General features: G+C 40.3%; 1 protein-coding gene and 1 long non-coding RNA gene across 2 annotated transcripts; one reads left to right on the top strand and one right to left on the bottom strand.

Annotated features, from left to right (window-relative positions):
* Nucleotides 1-1,583: 1,583 nt before the first annotated feature.
* On the bottom strand, nucleotides 1,584-15,392 carry LAPTM4A (lysosomal protein transmembrane 4 alpha). The gene is made up of 7 exons (XM_074861509.1): nucleotides 15,198-15,392; nucleotides 8,203-8,323; nucleotides 5,902-5,978; nucleotides 5,685-5,807; nucleotides 4,370-4,465; nucleotides 2,883-2,981; nucleotides 1,584-2,366 (listed from the first exon to the last, which is right to left on the bottom strand). The coding sequence occupies exons 1-7, from the start codon at nucleotides 15,294-15,296 to the stop codon at nucleotides 2,292-2,294; spliced, it is 690 nt and encodes a 229-aa protein (XP_074717610.1). The 5' UTR covers nucleotides 15,297-15,392; the 3' UTR covers nucleotides 1,584-2,291.
* A 76-nt stretch (nucleotides 15,393-15,468) lies between these two features.
* LOC141940517 (uncharacterized) lies at nucleotides 15,469-18,851 on the top strand. The gene is made up of 2 exons (XR_012628002.1): nucleotides 15,469-17,095; nucleotides 18,569-18,851. It is a non-coding gene; the product is annotated as an uncharacterized LOC141940517 (long non-coding RNA).
* The last annotated feature ends 1,379 nt before the right edge of the window (nucleotides 18,852-20,230 follow it).

Below are 20,230 nucleotides of genomic sequence, written 5' to 3'. Positions count from 1 at the left end.
AATCCACTCCGACCTCCAGCACAGCGTTTGCCAAACCTCTGCAAGGGGAACAGGCAGCCCCGATTTAGAACAAGAACCACCACACCCTCACACCCGGCCAGCAGTACAGTGACAGGCATTGACTCACTTTGGCAAATGCTACCTCGACCGCACAGTGGAAGAGGCCACGGTCGCAGTCACAGAGCCTGCACCAGCGTCAGGGAAGAGGGACCAGCACGCTTCGTGCGGAGAGCAACGGGACAGGGGCCCGGTGAAGTGCAACGGCTCTCATCTCCTGGTGGGGGCTGCAGCTGTTTGAGCAACAGCGCGCACACACGAATTTCGAGCTGTGCCTGCTGCTGCCAAACACCGCTCACCTCTACTATCGCCCACCCACCTGTGGGGAAGTCAGCCAGCCAGCCCCTCGCCCGGAGCTCCCAGCCCCTCTCCAACGCTTTCAGGTTCCTCTGGTGCCCACTCCTGGTCAGATTGCTCATGAAGGAGCAGGGGTTTGGCTTCATTCTGACGCACACACCGCATCTCCCTGGGTGCGGGTAGATCCAGGCCCTATACACTCGGGGACCGGTGTCTGTGTATCACACAGTACCCCAGTAGTTCAGCTCTGTGTTTCTTGGACCACTCCAGCTTCATGCAGTCGGTCAGCTCGCCCCCAGGAGTATGCAGTCTGCCAGCACCTAAAGACTCCCTGGTTTTGGAGCCTCTGTCTGAGCTCAGATCCAATGCAGTTCCTTAAACTTGGAACTGAGCACAGCTGCCAACACACAGGGGTGCACAGGGTAAGGGGATGGGCAAGGCACTGCACCAACAGCAGCCCAAAACATTCTACAGCACTGCAGTGTCAGGTGCTCTTGAGGGTGGCACCTCAGGTAAAGGGAAAACTAAGGAAACTGTAACAGATACCATGGCAATGGCAGAAGGCGTTTTTAAACGTGTCAGGGGGACAGGAAGGAGGTACATACTTGAACAGACTAGAATAACTAACAACCTGTATGCTGTAGCAATTTTAATCCTTTTTTCCAGGGTTTAATCCCAGATCCCTTTTGTCTTCCAAATAGTCATTTTTTCTTCAGATATACTAGCAGATCATGACATTATCTTTTACCTCTTACTACAGAGGAGGAACAGTAGAAAGTTGTCATTTGTAGTTGTTTTGGTTGGTTTTTTTAGAAGAACATTTCTGAAGTTACGGCATCTGTCCAACAACTTTGGACATTTTCCACTGTGGATAATGTAGCCCTGCTGGGTGTCTGTCCTGCTCTTAACGCCTCAGCTCATCAGACATCAAGTTTGCCCTGAGGGCTAGAAGCCTCCAGTACAATTCCCTTTTCCCAGCTTCTGTATAAGTAGCAATCAGACAAGTAGAAGACAACCAGGTATGTGACCTGCAAAGGCTGCGATACAAGCTTATACATTAAAGGAAACCCAGGTTCTCCACCCACAGGATGACTTTTGCTGAAGAACACAGATCAACCACTTAACCACCTGTAGGAAGCCAGCGTTGGCTAAGCTGCATGTATGTGGGACTATCTGCAGTACACTGAAGCACTGAAAGAAATCCAACAGATCAACCAAGGCTACTCGTAAACATTTTGTAAAAGATTTATTTAAGTATCATTTATCACAAAGAGGAAAATACATATAAGATTAGAAGCATGCAACCATCTTCCACATTTCTATTTTTCTTGCACTCACAGCACATTGTAATAAACATCCTGTGCCACCCTCACTTCCTCCTGAAAAATACTATGTTTCAAGACATAGGATAACCAAAAAAACCACAATAAAAGGTAAGATAACATATGAGAAAAGTGCAAAGTAAAAAAAAAAAGTCACGTATATACCACATTCAAACCCCCTCCCCCTCCAAAAAATGGATAAAGGCAAACTGTCATTTTGCTGCACGATCAGATTGTCTTCGTGAACTACTTTACAAAAAAATTAATATAAATTAAGGGCACGATCCTGCAGACACTTATAATTGCAGCTAACTTCAATCATAGATTGGCTCAGTTGGTATTATTAAAAGCCACAAGTTAGTCACATGCATAAGTTCTTGCAGTATAAGGCCCTAAGGCAATAAAATGTTTAAGAGCATTAAGGAGAACAAAAATTAAAGCAAACAAAATCACTCCCAGATGTGTTTTGCTTAGTAAGTTTATATCAAACATATTTTAAACAGAACAGTTTGCTCCTAAAGCCCTGAATATTTCTATTACTTAAGCAGTTTTGCAAGATTAAAAGACAAAACCCCCAGGAAGCTGGTACAGATGTTAATTAACATAACAATTGCTTCAGGCAGGTATGTAGGGAGGTGGTGGTTCCTTTTCAGGCATCTTCACTGCCATTTCATAGGTTGGCAGAACATACTAAAGAGAAGGTATTTTGAAGAGATTAATGCAGAAGGTTTAGAAAAAAAAAAAGAACAAAAACATACATGCCCCATCAGCAATTTAATCCTCTGTTGCAGGCAAATGTTTTTAGGTAGAATTTACTGCTGTTTCTAGTAAGCCACTGAGGAAGTGAAAGGAGGTGAAACAACAGTTTACTGCTCTGCTGAACCTAACCCTAGGTCATTCATTCCACCCCACTGTCTCTTGGGTTTGCAAAGCAGCAAGGAAGGTTTTGACTGGGACAATCAGAACACTTCACTCTACTGCAAGAAAAACATTCAAAGGCTTTTCTCTATAAAACCTCCTATTTTATGCACTATAAGAATGTAACTAGGAAATAACCCACCATAACATTAGCTGCTTTAACTTTTTAAATCTTTCCAGTCTTTGTTTAGAAAGCTGGGCAAGGCTTGTAAACACATAGGGATATGGTGGTTTCCTACTTCAAAATTAAACGATGGTGGTTCCTTTTATCTCAAGAAGAGGTTTTACCTGTGGAGGAGCTTCAAAAGCAGGATACACAGCTATCTCTGGCAAATTTCTGTTGCTGATGTATTTATAGCAGTTCCATACACAGTTAATTAGATATGCCTGAAAGAAGAGAGATTTCTCTTTTTAAAGACTTCATATGCATTAGCTAATTCAGAAATTAGATGCTGGATTATATTCATATGACAAAAAAGCATAAATCAACTTAGTCAACACATATCAGAGGAATGGTTGCTATTTGACAGATTTAGCCACATACCTATTCCATCCCTGTTCCCCATTTAGCTTTGCTATTACAGTGACTCAGAGGATGAACTACACAGGTTTTAGCAAAAGAATTCACAGATCCATTCAACTAATCTCTCTATCTGCCTCAGCAGTGCTAATCAAACTAATCCCCAACTGGCTTATGCTTCTGTGGATTTCAGTCCAAACTTGCCAGGAGGAGGAGGACAGGCCAACAGCACAATTCCATTCATCCCTGAGTTAGCATTACTGTGTGTCCAGGCACCAGTGTAAAGGAGAGGGCACAAACCCCTCCAAGCAACAAAGAGAAGATGGTAGGGCAAAGTAGCCTGAACTTTAAGTCAACATTAACCGTTGTAAAGAGATGTACTAATGTACTATCATGCTCTAATAATGAAGAAAAAAAAAATCTAATCCTCATCAATCTGTGTTAACATTAATCTAAATTTTTCACTGGCAAGTTAACACAGGGTTATACACAAGGTACCATATTTCCCAATCAATACAAAAATATCATCTATTATATCAGGCTTTCGCTCCCTCCAGTCAGACATTCCTCTTAAAAGTATAGTAAATGAGTAAAATTGTTTTTCATTACTTCACTTTTTTCTTAAATTCAATCTGAATGCAATAAAGGAATATTGTCATGGCCAAGGTATATTACCAACTCATTTCTCTAATTTGCTTTGTCTGCACAAGAGTTTTTGTAATTCAAATGAATGCCTCTGTATTTAGATCTTCAGAAAGAAAATAACTGGTAGTATCACCCTTCAGTAGGAAGAAAGATGCAGCTCTGAATTAACGTATGCATCCTTCCATTATCTTCCTTCCAAAACATGCACCCTGGTTTGTTAGGCACAGTGAGATATTTTACAAATTTTGTTTAGAAAACTTGTATGCAGTAACTCGATATTGTTTCACTACAAGCTTAATTACAAATATTAAATTTATCTCCACATATGCAAAAAAATGGTATCTGAAGTCTTCGTACATTCTTACTTCCTATTCAGGAAGGGCAGAGCTGCATAAACATGCCCCACTGCATACAAGCAAGTTAACTGAAGACATCAGTACATAAAATATAAGACTTAAGCCATACCATAATTGAGCATCCTAACAATTATACTCAAAGAAGTTAACACAGCATTAAGAAGTCAGCTGAGTTCTTAATTCAACATTGAGAATTAACTCAGATTGACAGCATCTTAATATAGTAACTCAGACATGCTGAAGTTTTCACTTACCTTTAAAATGATAAATAAAGCAAAGAACACCAGAACAATAAACAAGAGACAGCTGGAGTCCAAGGCAAGGAGATCATCTTTGTAAGGGAAATCCGGCTAGTTTAAAAAAAAAAAAAGGGGGGAAGGGAGAGAAAGGGAGGAGATAAGCACGAACACTGCACAGTCACAAATATGACAGGACATCCAAACTTCACACCAAATGAAACAAACTCTTGCGTAAACTGCTCCCCCAGAAACAACAAAAAGTTCCAGTTCTCACTCACTGCTTCTTTATCCTCCCACAAAGCACAGTATTTATCCTGCCTCTGTCCTGCAAGTACAGGTCACTAAAGAAAAGGGCTACTTATACAGCCCCTGGTCACTTCCTCAATCTCATGCTAATACAGATATCTATGCACTTCCCTTTTAACAGCTGCAGCTCAGCATCTGTACAAGGGTCCTCTGCAACTCTTTAATGATGTAGTATTCATTACCTCTTGTCAGTCCAACCAGTAACATGTATGTGTGCAGAGTAGAAAGGAGAAAAGTTGCCCCCAAACTTCAGAAGAACCAAAACAAAGAGCTTCTGCAGATTTCAGACTCTTCTCTTTCCCTGACCACAGTAACAAAGCCTCTCTCCAACACCAACCCATTTTTTTTTGTTTATGTCTGTTTTAAAAAGGATTTTATTTTTGAACTTGATCTACTTGATCAGATCAAAACACAAGCCAGAAAGAGACTGTGATCCCCACTAACTGAATAGTGTATTCTATCTATTGAGACATCTTGCAGTTAAAACACAGGCAGTGTTAATGAAAACTCCATTACAGTTTCCTTAGAAGGTATTGCTGCAAAATAAGAAGAGTCATATAGAACGTAAAAAGGAACCCTCAGAATCTCAAATTCCATCCCATAATGCTGTAGAAACCTACATTATTATCAATCCTTACCTATACTCTTCTTCTTCCTCACCAAATAAGAGTTAATTTTTAATCTGCAGTAGCAAACCTGCCACAGAACTGCATTGCTTAAAGGGTTACAAACATCTTTGTTTCGAATGCAAATGTATTAAAAAGTTTAAACCAACAATTCCCATCACAATTCTTTCTTTACTCTCCCTGCCTTTCCTTTTAGGGAACAATGATACCTTTGGCCCTTCCACCTCTGGTAAACTCTCATTCTCATAACCATCCCAGCAGTCATCCCCTATGGCTGCTGCAGTCTGAATTTCTCTTTCTTATGCACAGTAAGGTAACTATAGCTCAGACATTTATCCAACTAAATCCAAGTTTAATTTCAAATGTAACATATCAACTCAAGCTAAACAAACACTTACCAACTGATCCAGGTAATCCTTGATTCTGGGCAAGTAGGTTAGAGAACTGATGGCAACCAGACAACTGAGCACAAAGTCAAAGAGTTGGTAACAGAAAAATGGGATCAGCCAGCCTACACGATGCTAAGAAGAAAAAGAAAAAAGGAGCAGGCCTGTAAGGCATTTAGTTAAAAATTCAAGTAGCAAGTTTAAAACCATGGACTATAAATATACTTACAGCAATTGCACCATACACCATCATTGCACTGATTGTGAACATGAGGAGGGAGATAGCAAATAGAACGCAGGCATTTTCTGCATTAAAAGAAAAACAATAAGCATCAGACATTTCCTGAAGTTGTCACACTGCAGCTGACAGGCACCCAGGCTCTATCCATTACAATCATCTGTTCTCAACTGCTTCATCTGTGCTAACTAGCAGCAGCAGAACTGAGTAACTCAGATCTCTCCTAATGGAAAAAAATCTGGTTCAAGAAAACCAGCAGGCATTTGGAAAAATCACTCTGCTTTAATCAAAAGCCTGAATAAAGCTCAGACACGCCAGTTCGAGACCTCACATAGTTTTGACAGCAATGCAACATAATGATGCTGATTAGCAATATATGTCAGTGCTAAAAGTATGTGGGTGATTAATTTTACAACTGGAAAGAATTTTAAGCAAAGCTAGCACAGTATAAACCTTTACACTTTAAAATGGTTTGATTATATAATTTGGTCATTGGCAGTGGGATCAGCACTGCTCCTTCAGGAACACTAAGGAAAACAGGAAGTCACTGTGTGGAAGGTATCCCATTATTTACAAGAAAAGGCACAGCTGAAGAGAAGCCAAATGGTAGCAGAATCCAGGACACTCATGGAAACTGAATGATAAAAGATTCTCCTTGTGCATCACAGTTACTGATGACAGAAGCACAGCTGCTTTCCACAAGTTAGATTATACTCCTACAGCAAGCACAGTTTAAATTTTTAAACACATAGAAAGAAATCAGCTTGAGAGTCTATAGATGTGGTAAGCTAATGTTTTTAGCAATACTGAAGCCAAACTTTTGTGGTTCCCATGCTTGAAAGATATGATCTGAGAATCATAACTTTCTAGTCTGCAACTGATTTGAAAAGATACACTGTAGGAGGACTTACGTACTCAATTCAGTACAAGATAATAGTATCTACACACACAGATGGCATCAAGAAGGAGGCCCTCCTGTGTCTGAAATGCATTGTGCTGATCAGAGCACCCTAAGTAATCAGCAATAACCAACAAGAGTGGTTTTCTTCTGAGGACTTGTTACTCATGATATCCACATGCACGATCAAAATTGTGATATCCCTTCATGCACACAAAACCCTCTAGCACATATCCCAACGTGGGAAACAAGAACCTTTAAGTCAAAATCATGTGATAGCCATTTTACAGTAGAGTGGAAAAAGCACCTTCAACTTCAGAAGCACCTCTCAGTTACGTAAGTGTAAGGCTACCAAGTACACCAATATTTGTTACAGAACATATGACACTTTACAGATATTTGCTGTAATTTTACTTAATATCTTGGCTTTATGAAGTAGCTGGTCCTTGTTGCCTCTCATTTCATTACTAACAAACGTGAGTTACAAAGGTCAGAACTGACAGATCCTTAACTCAGGTCATGAACAATTAACACGAAGACTGTAAACCAGAACTCTCAAAACCCAGATTTGTGCTGTACTATTTATCTTCGCTCTAGACTGGATCTGGCCCTCCTGAAATTTTAGTGTAATACAACAGACTGAGATGGGACATATTTCAAGTGCCACACAAAACATATTTCTGCACATTTAAAAACAAGAAAAACAAGGCATACGCACAAGTTCCCATGTCATGCTACAGTTAAAAAGCTTGGTCATTACAGACAAAAGTTTTACACCAATTACACTTGTGCACATCATACACTTAATCTATTACAATAGAGTGGAAAGTAGGTTTAATTCTGCTCATGAGGCTTTCTCTTCTGTTTATTGGGCATGTCAAACTTTAAGAGAAATACTTTGGTTTCGCTCCACTACTTGGCATCCCAATTCTTCTACTTCTTAGAAATATGGCATGATTTTCTTCTTAATAAACTCATACACAATAGCTGTAAGCTCTTTCCTTAAATGCATGAGGATCACCAAAAATTCCCAAAGTCTTTAAAAATAGTTTTCTGCTTTTTGTTTTGCTGACACAGCAAGGATAATAAATGTTTACAGAGAAAGTGAATTAGAGATGTTCCACACATACTTCAACACTCAAAGCATTAGAAGGCCAAGAAACCTTTAGAAATCTTATCGTTTAAGATGCTTAGGAATAATATGAAATAAAAATAATACTTCATAAAAGTTTTTTTTAATCTTGTAGAACAACTCAAATCCAGAATAAAGAGAAATTCAGAAAACGACATCCATATTTAAAAGCTGTACACATATATATGCACTCATGTAAGGTAAATACAGCATGATACTGCATACTTTACTTTCTAATCAAACAGCAGAATTATACACCTACCAGCCATTCTCTCAGAAGCGTAGTAATTTCCGATGACTTCATACTGGATATCAACAGTTGGCACTATATTTGGATGAGTCACTTCTACTGTCAACAAGATGCCCATCAGCAAGTTCACCACCTGAGAAAGATCACAGTTACCTAAAGGTTATTTACACTGCAACAGCTACGATCTTTTTAAGGACACACTAACAACTCTTTATTTCAGTTAGAAATAAACTCTTTTATTTGCCTATATGCAGAAGAAAAAAAAGAACACAATTTAAGATTAAATTTCAAGTTGTTTTAGTTAAATCACTACCAAAACAACCAGAAGAGCACTGAACGCTTGATAGTTTTAATGGATCACAACTAAACAACTTTGCAAATTAAGAGGATGGATAGGATTTGTAGGGATTCAAATGGCATAAACTGATGCTGCATGATGAATGAACAGATTTGTGAACCGGAAAACTGGAAACAGTTAAAAGAGGCCAGGAAGGAAAAGGTAAAACAACGGACACAATGAGGAACATTTGGAAAGTTTCTGCTTTCCACAGGAAATTGAAAGTCAGAGTTAATTTAATGCACAAATAAGACACTGCACCCTACCAAACAGTGCTGGGGGGCAAGTGTAAGCATCACAGCAAATACTGAGTGTATGAGGGAAAACTTCCACTACAGTTCTAACCCTCAAACGTAGCTTGCTGCTACAATGGTACAATTACAAGCAAGGGAGAACTGTCTCTCTCCCGTTCCTGGATCATTTATTAAAACCTCAGCAGTCCTTATCAGAAAGGCTACACAAACACAGGTGAAGTTAAAAACGTCTCACACAAAGATTGAGCCCCAAAATTTGTAAGCAAAATTGGGCTACGTGCTTACCAGTCCTTTTCCTCACTTACACTGCCACTGAAGACTACTTCTGTTTCCCCATTTTGGTACATAGCAGAAATGCCTTCAGTAACAGTAAGAGCTCGAAGAGTCAAAAGTAGCTTAAGCCTCTGCAAAATTACCTTCACAGCATTTATAACCTATTCAAGATTTACAGGGGCATAGTTTCTGTTACTAATATCTGGAGAGACATGCCAAAGAAAAAAAGGTTGCATAACAAAAAAGTCACAATGGTATTTTCAAGCTGTTGTCGTTCTCCAATCAGTATTCAGCACCGTCACCACTAACAGCAGGATCTTTTACAGTTAGTCTCAAAAGAAAAAAACAAACTGGTTTGCAGTTTCTTACAACTTCAGAATATTTGCCAGATATTTCTTATTTTACTGTCCTCGTTCCAGGAGACAATGATAATAACAGTGGCAAGTCCATGCACAATTACTGGAGTTTTCAATAAGGCAAAAAAGTTTTTGAACATTTAAAAGGAATTTTTGCTTTTAAAGACTCACAGTTCCTACAAGGTTGAGGTTTTCTTTAAAAGGGTTTGGTTAGGTTTTCTCCCCCCCCCCCCCCGAGTTTAGAGATATGATGGTGATAAACTTGCTTATGCTTTTTGCTAAAAAGAACCCTTTAGTGAAATCAAAGCTGATCGCTTTGTAGAAATGCTATCATGTCATCATGTATTATACAAACTTATTAGAAATTCCAGCTCCTTTCACCCACTTGTATCCTCCATTTTATGCCTTGCAATGTAAAATATAACAACTAGTACAGCTGACAAAAGAACTAACTTTAGCCACCTATATCTTTAGCCTAGAAAGAAACATATTTTCCCCCCCTCACAAGACACTTCATACAGGATAAACTGTCAAGTTGCTCATCTGACACTTGTCCAAATCTTTTATTTTGCTTCATCATTGTTCAACTGTATAGAATAGTATATTCTCTCACCACTCCTGTTTCATCCTTCTGTACTCTGGCTTTCTGTTCTCAATATACTCTCAAGCCTTCTATTTCCTCCTGAGTGAGCCAGCGGTACCAACCCATACCTTGGAAAATAACTTCCTGCTCTGTAATTGTTTTAAAAGCCTGTGTCAAGGTTCAGATCTCAGGCAGTCGAAACATTGACTTCTACTTCATAAAACACAAAGAGACATGTTCAATTGTATCTGAATCATTTATTGTTTATATACAGTCATCATTTTAACTTAAACTGTGATAAAGTTGAGGACAAAAGACGGTATTATTTCAGTACTGAGTTTAATTGCCACGATAGGCTATCTGCTTCAAGATAAAGAGCAAGCAGCACTTGAACTAATATAGAAGTACTGAAAAACTTGAATACTTTGGAACTGTGAGACTGATCCTACATCTGTCACTTTTTTTAATCTTCATCCTATCCATGGTCCTAATTTAGCATACAAAAGTCCTGAGTAATTTTACTAGTTACTGAGTATGGTTCAAAGTATTCAAGCTTTATTTTCTGAACCTGAAATGGCATGCAAGTAAAATAGAAAATTAGAGTATTTCAAAATCCAATCCATTAGGATCAGTGAGACAGAATAAAAATACTAACTTAAAAAAACCCCAAACAACAACAAACCCAAACCTCTGCCAATTAACACACCAGGGTTTCCAGTACTCCATTACTGCTATTTGTCAGTCATATCATAGCACTGAGGAATTCCTCATATTCAACATATGGATTTCAATTAAGAGTTACCAGCAACTCCAAATTAGAAGTCCTTTTCAGCACAAAGCCAGAGCCTCTATTTTAACTACTACCATTCTTCTTTCGCAGAAGCTTGATAACAGCGCGACCACAAAGCTTGTTTCAACTTGATAGTCAACATGACTGGCAGCAAGAGGATGGTTGGGCTTGCAAGGCACCATCAGAGCTTAAAAGAATATACTCACTGCAAATAAAAGATGTGTTCACAAATGGTCTACAGGCAGAAGTCAGAAAAAACATAGCACAGGTCTCAGTGTAATCTGAAGATTAAAACCACCACCACCCACCAAAAAACTGACCAGCTCGAAACAAGCCAGTAACAACACCTCAAAAATCTCAGCAGTCCCCATCCTAGTCTTTTTTGTTAGGATATCAAAAAATAATAATCAAAAAATAAATTACAAAATGCATGTTCAAATTCTTATTCAAAAGATGGTTCCATTAAGATGAAAAAGCTTCAGTTTTGTAGTAGTTTAGGAATTATGTTTTACTCTTATAATTGGGATAACTAAACTTAATAGAAGTTTGGTGTAGCTTATATAAAAATTTTAAAAATTCGATAGCTGTATTAAAGTAGAAAGTCAGCATTTATTGCAAACTGGTAACAGAAATATTAGTTCCCTGTATGATCAGAACTCAAAAGACTGTGGGACCATAACAAGCATTAGCTTTTTAATTAGAGTTTTATCTCTATGGTATACATTTAATGCCTAATCATGTAAGTGCTTCATCTCTCTAGAGGCCTGAACATAAAGCCTAGGTTTCCCCAAGCACTTTGAATGACAAAGTCTTGGACGTAAACAAGAATTCCTACTTATTTCCTTTTAGGAGTGGAAAAGAAGAGGGAAATTGCCTTGCACTACTATACTCTCTCATCTTCCTCTCACTTTTCCAGTATTCTTCCTTAAACATGTTCCTGAAGAAACAAACCAAGATGGACTTTTTGTTTTGGTTTTTGTTTTTATTATACTGAATTAATAAAAACTTAAAAATAGTAATTTTAAATAGGGTACTTCAGAGCTTCTAGTACTGTCAAGATTAGATTGAGACCAGTTACATTCCTTCATTTCTGGAAATCTTGTTCAGTGAACAAACGACTCCAAAGATCATCCTCACCCTCCTGCTAACCAGTAGCAATTGCAGCATTTTGACTCCATCGCTGAAGTCTGCTGTCAGTATGAAACAGCCACTCCTTCCAAAACAATGCTATTACTTTTAGACTGTTTATTGAACTCTGATCTGACTTTGCCAGTGGAGTGTTCATACTTCCGGTTTCTGGAAAGCACTGTGCCTAATAAGAAAGTTTACAGGAAGAAACAAGCTTCAAAGCCACCCGTTTGCAATTACGGAACTAGGAATAGGAGGTTTCTTTTTCTTTCCTACACAGAACAGTAGTGGGTGTTGCAGAGTAAACCAAACTATATTAGTCCTGGAACTCAAGTATGAGTCTGCTAGAAATGTTCTTAACTCATCTTTTTGCAAATAGGATTTTATCTATTTATCAGAAACAGTAGCAGCATACAGACTGAAAAATGCTTAAAAGACGCAGTTTGATCACACAGCATCAACAGCAGACATTTTAGAAGATAATATCCTTGTTCTCTCTAGACTCACAGAAGTACACAACAAGGACAGCAATAACTGTTTTAGTGAGGAGTTAATTAGATGCAAGATCTAAGAGTATACAAATAAAGAACAGGAAAATGCCTAAAGAAATGGTTACATAAGAAAAACGCACATGTACTAAATAGCTGAAACTCTTATCTTACTAAAACATCTGGAGTAAATTGCTACGATACTCCATTTTATGTTTGGTATCGAATTCCTTCAGGACTGCACAGCACAAGAACAGGCTATCCAGTAAATACGGGCTGACCAAGATTTTCAGTAACACAAAACTATTGTTGAACTAAGCATTCTCCTCCACCAAAATGCTACCTCCCTCGCAAAAAAAAAAACCACACAAAAAAACCCACCTACACTGAAAGTTATTACTATTTGTCCCACTGTAACTTATAAACACAGATTATTAAATTAATTTAGAAATACTTATCACAAACTAGTGTCTGAAAGACTGAAGTTAGTGATATATACTTAAACGGTGCATTAATTAACATGTCTAAACAACCTGACATACCCTGGGCCATTTAATTTTTTTTTTTTTTTACATTTGTCAGCAGAAAGATAAATTTAATTTTCACTGTCCAAATTGTACTTTACCTTCAAAAGGTATGAATTATAGTTGAATTCTGATTTAAAGCATTAGGCAAGACTACCTAAGACTTCACGGTAAGACCTTATTTCAGCTCAAACAGCTAACAGTTGTCAGAGTTAAAGGCGTTAGCACCTTTTCCCAGCTGACAGCTGGAAAGAGCTGGATAAAAATTTTCAATGCATAGTTTAACTGTTTGATGCAGTTTATAGAAAAACACAGCTATGAAGTACTTCACATGCACCCTGCTACCCTGAACTCAACTGTATTTTTCCCTCTAGTAGCCTGAATCCTTGCAGTTACACAAGATCAAAGGAACACTTTGTCTCAGACACCGCTCCACCTCTGAAGCCATGTGCCTCATCAATGACCAGCTTACTTTTCACCATGCTTAAGCACTACAGGTATTTGTACAGCTTCAGGAACAAGAAAGAGGTGCTGCATCCAAGCAACAAGATGAAACAAGCACAGCAAGACAGGTGGAAGCTGCAAGTACTACCAGGTCTGAGACCAGGTAAAACACATCCCTGCCCAGTGCCCCCACCGAGTTCTTGGGTTTCTACATACTCCTGCGAGCAGGAAACAAAAGTGGGGAAGGCAGTAAGGTCCGTTTGTTTCATAACAAGGACAAGCATCTCCTTACTATTAACAATTTATGCTTTCACCAGAAGCATATTCTTGATCCCCCTCCATCAGCATAGCTTAAAACTTCTGGAAGTTTTGCAGGTTTCCAGAACAAGTCTGATATTCAATACTGCAGTAGAACTTACTTTTCCATTTTACGTGAACTAACAGTAGAACTTAAAACCAAACCATTTTTTCCAAGTTTCTTTTTGAGAAAGTATCCCTTTCCTAGAGTTTTGTTACACTTCCCACCCCCACACCTTCCTTTTGCTCCCATTCCTTCCTCCTGCCATTTTGTTTGCCTGTACATTTTTTTGGTCAAGGGAAAAAAAGAGATTAAAAAAGGACCTCCCCATACTTGCTGAAGATAAACCATAAAACTCCACAAACTTAAATCCCCATGCCTGTAAAAGCAGTTTCTGTGAACAGTTCCTTCACATCAAGACATAAAAATTCAGCATTCTTTACTTTTACAGTCTGGGGAAGGGTAAATGAGAACACAGGCTTTGGTTACAGCTTCAGAAGAACAAAAAACCTACAATGCAACTTTTAAAACTATTCTCACATTGTTACTGCTCATGAGGGTAAGGGGAAGGAAAGATGAGGAAATGACTTCAATACAGGGGAACTCAGTTCCCCTTTAAGGGAACTAAGGGAAGTTAAGACTACAGGCCTTAACTTGGTATGTTTTCACATTTCTATGCCACTCTAGTTCAAAACTATCAAATATTTCAACTTCACCACCACAGCTCTCATTCAGAGAAAAAGCACCCACCAGTCAAACAAGAGGTGTTTTAGAAACCAAATCTATTTGTGTTGCTCCTCCTCAACCACTGTGCTAAGAACACTGAGTACCAAATAACCACAAACTTCCCCTTCCACAAAGCTCTTCAACAAGCAGAAGCCATGCTCATTTTGAAGACCTTCATCTTCCCCTCGGGAGAGCCACATCTTATCATCCTATTCTCAGCATACCCCAGATTCCAGTCCCCCTGAACGTTAGCATCTCCTGTCTTACCAAGGACACATTCAACACTGTTTAAAACATGTAAAAGTCTCTATCCCTCTAGTCCAAGAAAGGGAATACTAACAGAACTCCTTAGAGACCTAGACTAAAACGCCCTGAACTTTTGCTTCATTTTCTAATCACAAGGGAAGCCGCCAAGGGACAACTGGGTTTGGCAAAGCCGAAAGAGACCCCAGAAAGAGGGGTCCGAGCCATGCCGGGTGACTCCAGAAAACTCGTATAGCTTCCCCCGCACAGCGCGGCACAGGGGACAATCGCGACAGCTGACACGACAACTGCTGACTCCCGAAGGGGAACAGCTCGCCAGGCGAGGACGGGGGGGAGCCCCGCTGATCCCGCCGCCACGGGCCCCCCTCAGAGCGGCCCCCTCAGAGCACTCCCCCCCGCGCGGGGCCCACCCGCGGCGCATGCGCTCTGCCCACCCCGCGCCCAGGCCGAGCGCCCGCAGAGCCCCCACGCATGCGCGCGGCGCACCACCCAAATCACCGCCCCCTCAGCGGCGCCGGCTGCCCCCCACGCCAGTCTCTCACCATGTACCAGGTGCCCAGGATGATGGTACCGGTCCGCACATGGCAGCAGCCGCAACAGCGAGTACTGTAGAACCGGTCCCGGCTCCGCTTGAACGTCATGGTAGCAGCGGCCACGCCGACCTCCCGCTTCCAGACCCGCCGCTCGCCCTCTCCAGCCGCTTCCCCTCCAGCTGAGGGCCGTAAAACCCCCGCGCGCGCGTCACCGTCGCCCTGGCCAATCAGCCGCCGACAGCGGGGGCGCGGGGGTGTGCCTGCGGGAGGGCGGGCGCGTTGCCGCGGGAACGGGCGACTGGCGGCGCCGCGGGCCAATCAGGGGACCCCTGGGGGCAACGCCCTGTCGTTCACCTGTGGCGGCGGGGCGGCGCTCACCTGGGGCTCCGCGCGGCGCCCGCCGGGCCTGCGGGGGGTGTTGCCCCCTCTGTTCGCCACGCTGGGGCAGAGCCCCTTCCTTCCGCCAGAGTCTCCATGTGGTAGGCCCCTCGCTGCGCTCGCCTGGGGTACAGCTCGCGGTGCTTCCCCACGCGGTGTCGGTGGAGGTTGACCGGGACGAAGAGCTGGTGCTTGGCCTCTGAGCAGGCAGCCAAAACCCTACGGGAAAATTGTGTTGTCCAGCGACAACCCTTTTTGCTAAGAAAAACTAGAGTAGTTTCCTTAGTTGAGCCTCAGGTGGCCTGCCTTGAGATACTATCAGCATCCCGCGGCTTTTGCTGAAATTCAGCCAGTTAGAGGGTTTAATTTGCATAAACCTGTTTGCTATTCTTTTGCATTCATTCCTCAGATTAAATTCTTAATACTGTGTTTTAGATACTAAAAGGATATGTGATAAGAGAGTAAACAGAAGAGGTGAGTTTTAGTCCACAGAGATGCTTTACTTTTTTGTGTGTCGAAGTCCCTGTCTCTGAGTGGGTAATAATAATACTTAATTAGGCCTGCTAGATTGCAGGTGATTGCAGGTGCTGCTGGATACATGTATTAATTAGAAATAATGGGTATAAATCCAAGTATGTGTATGTGATAAGAGGTTGCTCCACCACTTAGACACAAGGTCTCCTGTTCCCATATGGAGCAGGACCTATAAACTTCCTCTGACCCAAGGGCAGCCAGTGGTTTTTGCAGACCTGAGCTGTTGATACAGATATGCACACAGTTTATTTTAATCCTGGTGCAGCTGGAAGTAGTTCCTTCTTGGCTGTGTACAATCAATCTGAGACACTCATAGAACCATAAATATTTGCTGTGCATATATACCCAAGATGTATGTCATATGTCAGTACTAATACTGAGTTTTTTCACTCTGAACAATGAGGAAGTAATGAGGGTGACTGTACTTGTCCTTTTGACATATTCCAGATCATACAATTAACACATTTTATTGTTTTAGCTACTTGGTCTATTTTTAAATGTGAGCTCCTGCTGAGTTGTTTGAAATTATTTACTTAAAGGCTTTAAAACTGACCTTTTTATTTTAAATCCCCTGTGTTCCATAATTGGTGTTTTTCTTCCTTAGGGCATATTTCATTTTTGAATAAACATGTTGTAAGTGCTGCTAAGACTCCTCTAATGATCCTATTATAAACTATTGTTTGTTTCTTTGGTGCTCCTAATGTTCTCAGCTCTGTGCACAGATGCTTAATTATCAACACTCTGATTTAATGTAGCAAAACTGGACTAATTTTAATCAATATACATGCATGCATATAAATAGAAAACGAATGTGCATTTTGTTGTAATCAGTCATTTAAAAAGCACTTTTCTCACAGATGGCACATCGGGAAGCCTAAGCCAACTGTTTCTGCAGCATGCACGCCTGAATTATTGACATTGTTCCTGCGGAGTTGAGAGAGGCTCTCCCTCCTGTTGGTCTGCTCCTGTGTGAAAGAGGCATTCACAGGACTAGAGTGAGTCAGAAGAGAAAGCAGGAGCCTCTGGCTTGAGTTAGGGCATCCACTTGGAAACACCTAGATTACATTCTCAATTCAAACGGTTTGTGAGGGCAACTAAGTGTTCCAACTAAGATCTTGCAGTTGGACACTTTGCCTTCACTAGTATCACTGTCAGGCTCAGATCTTCGGGGCTATTTTCAGGAGATGAAAGAAATCTTAATTAAGTGTTCATATCTTTGTCAGCCAGGCTCAGAATAAAAATTGATGCGATCCCCTTGAGCTTCAACTGCTTGTTATACCCTGCAGACAAGATAGATACTGGGAAGAATAATGTGAATGTCATTTAACATCACAAAGCAACTTTCCACAGTAGGATAGACTGATGTGGAACTATTGAATTGAGTGGGCATAAAAAATCTCTCCAATTCCTCCTCCCATCACAAAAAAAAAAAAAAAAAAAAAAAAAAAGATTAAAAGAGTATTTAGAGAATGTTTGCATTGTTTCCTGTACTTGGGGGAAGAGAGAGAATAGGTTAATGATTCTAGTCCTACCCTCTGTGAAAGATTACAGTTCTTCCCTGCCACAAGCAGCCCAGATGACCTCAGGCAAGACATTTCCTTCTCTCTGAGCCTTAATTCTCTGCTTTTTGCTAGTTCAGAGAGGATTTGTGAGGCTAAATATATTAAAAATTCTGAAGGGCTCAGCTTACAGTCATGGCAGCCAGGGCAAAATCTCAGAGAGACAGAGTGTACTGGCGATAAACTTTTCTTCTCAAACAGCAAAAAGACCTTGACATTGCAGGAGTAAATCATCCACATCAGTAAGAGCAGAAAGCCCTACATATATCTAAAAGTCAGAAACAGCTGCAAAAGGATGATTCAGATTCCTTTACCAGCATGACATTTAACTCCTTCCCTCTCCGCAGGTAGGGAGGGAAGGAGTTTTGATATCACAGTGTTCCTCATTAGCCAAACTAGTTAGGTCTTTCAAAATCCATGTCTAGACAGGAGATTTGAATTTCTGTCTTAAGAGGGCCTGGCAGTGTTTTACCAAACACAAATTTGTTTTGAATAATCATATTTGAAAATAATGCATGTGACAGCAGAACAGCTAGGATTGGGTAAACAAGAGACCAGGTTGCACTCCCCTTCAGCTTCTTCACAAAATTAAGTTCAACATCTCCAAGATTTCAAAACAGTACAGCACTGGTTTATGCTGATTTTTGTAATTCCACAGTCTCTCCCTTTTGTGCCATTCTTCAGTGCATCCTGGAAGATGTTGGTTTAGACTTAAGCTGTAATTACTACTGCTCCTCTGCATGCACTGAACTATTGCCAGGTTGCTTATGAAAGATGAGGTGCTATTGTGCTTCACAATTTGCTCTGTGTGTGTGAGAGGGAACCTACTGACTGTGAGCAGATAATCATACATAACCTCCACAAGTAGAGTTCATATCACTTTATAATGAAAATATTGTCCTGTTTGAGGTTGGGGAAACTGAGGCACAGTGAGATGAACTGATCTGACCAACACCACAAGGCCAGTGAAAGTGATGGAAACATCAAGCAAGTCTCCTGTCCAGTGGCTTCTTTGCCAGGGAATAAAGGGTGGAGCGCAGGACATGTTGAAGCTCTTCTGTCCCAAATGGAAAGCGCTTGACTATGAGGGCAGTAACAAGCTACTTCTATGATTTTTTTTATAACTTGACTCTATGCGTGTGTCTGCTACTCGGCATTATAAAGTAAAAATAAAGAGAAAAGGTGACTTTGCTTCTCAGACTTATTTTCCATACTGAACAACCAAAACAAAAAAGCAAGTTCTTCTGAACATCACAGAGAAACTGATGTCTTTACATAGATACTGCAGTATATAACATTGGATCCCTTCAACAGAATTTAGAAAAATCAATAGAACTGGTGCAGAAGATGTGAAAAATATCTGGACGGAGAGAATGTATTGGCTTTTTGCTTCCTTAAAAAAGATAAGTGTATTGGAGTAAAAGCAAAGTATTAACATATTAATGAGGGGAAAACTTTCCTGTTGGTGACTCACACAGTGAAATTCTAGATATCCTGAAGTCAGCATTAACAAATTTTACAGCCTTTTTCTCCAAGATGGATTCTGTTAGAAGAAAACAAGCTAATTCAGAGATTCAGTAGTTTCTTGTAAAAGAGATAAGAAAGTAATAAGAATGTATTGTGTTGAGTTTTGTGGTTATTGGACTTTACTTTCGTTTATTGAATTAATCAACATCACTTAGGGATACCTAATGTAATGTTCCAAGCTTCTGTACTTTTTGTTCTAGTTGATTGCTGTTAACAATATGAATTATCTTTTACCAGCAAGAGTCAATTTAACTCAGTTCCAAACCTTTTAACTTGTAACAGATGGATCAGAAAGTCAGGGTTAGAAAAGCAGCTAAAATATGACAGCATGACGCAAAACTTTTATTAGCACAAGACTGTTTCTGGGTTACTCACTGTACGCTAAGGTTTTCTGAATATCAAACACTGAATAAAAATTCTTGTATTCATTTAGAGAATCAAAATCTGTTAAACTAAAAAAGCCATGGTTCATTTATATCAGCCTTCATAGAGCTGAGAATATATAAAAATGTCTAAAAATAGCATAATCTAAAATGATACTTGCAATTTCAGATATCTCAGTACTTTCACATGACCAAAAGTGAGTGCTGGAAATGGGAACAGTCCTGTACTTCCTGACAGTCTCCCCCTTCCAGCCCTCAGCCTGGACTTGCCTCTCCATGAACCCTGCCAAGCCAGGGTGAACAGGAGGAGCCTGAGGACCCGAACGCTACCCACTCAGGGAAGTAGGAAGAGTTACCTTCTGGTTATTTCTTTACACAGTGGCTCTTTGAGTGGGTTTGCAATCTGGGAACGTCAGCAAAGATTTCCAGGAGGAACACAGTGGCAGGCAGTTGCTGTGGCCAGAAGTGCTCGATAAAGTAATTTATCACATCTCTCTAACTCGCACTACACAGAACCACCACCAAAGGAAACCAGTGCATGCAAAGAGAAAGCAAAGTTTGACAGGAAATAAAGTTTAGCAAGTTTCTAATATTCTCTTGATGGGGTGATACAAGAGTTAATTATTGTTATGGTGGCCTCTTCCCAAGAAGACACAGGGAG

This window comes from Strix uralensis, chromosome 3 (assembly GCF_047716275.1).
Source record: "Strix uralensis isolate ZFMK-TIS-50842 chromosome 3, bStrUra1, whole genome shotgun sequence".
Taxonomy (NCBI): Eukaryota; Metazoa; Chordata; class Aves; order Strigiformes; family Strigidae; genus Strix; species Strix uralensis.
This window is presented reverse-complemented; position numbering and strand designations above follow the sequence as displayed.

Excerpts from the sequence above, each read along its gene's own strand:
- LAPTM4A (XM_074861509.1), bottom strand. The coding sequence starts at position 15,296 with ATGACGTTCAAGCGGAGCCGGGACCGGTTCTACAGTACTCGCTGTTGC. Across the intron at positions 5,979-8,202 it reads CGCTTCTGAGAGAATGGCTG|AAAATGCCTGCGTTCTATTT; the intron begins GTAGGTGTATAA and ends CTTTTAATGCAG. Across the intron at positions 4,466-5,684 it reads AGGATTACCTGGATCAGTTG|CCGGATTTCCCTTACAAAGA; the intron begins GTAAGTGTTTGT and ends TTTTTAAACTAG.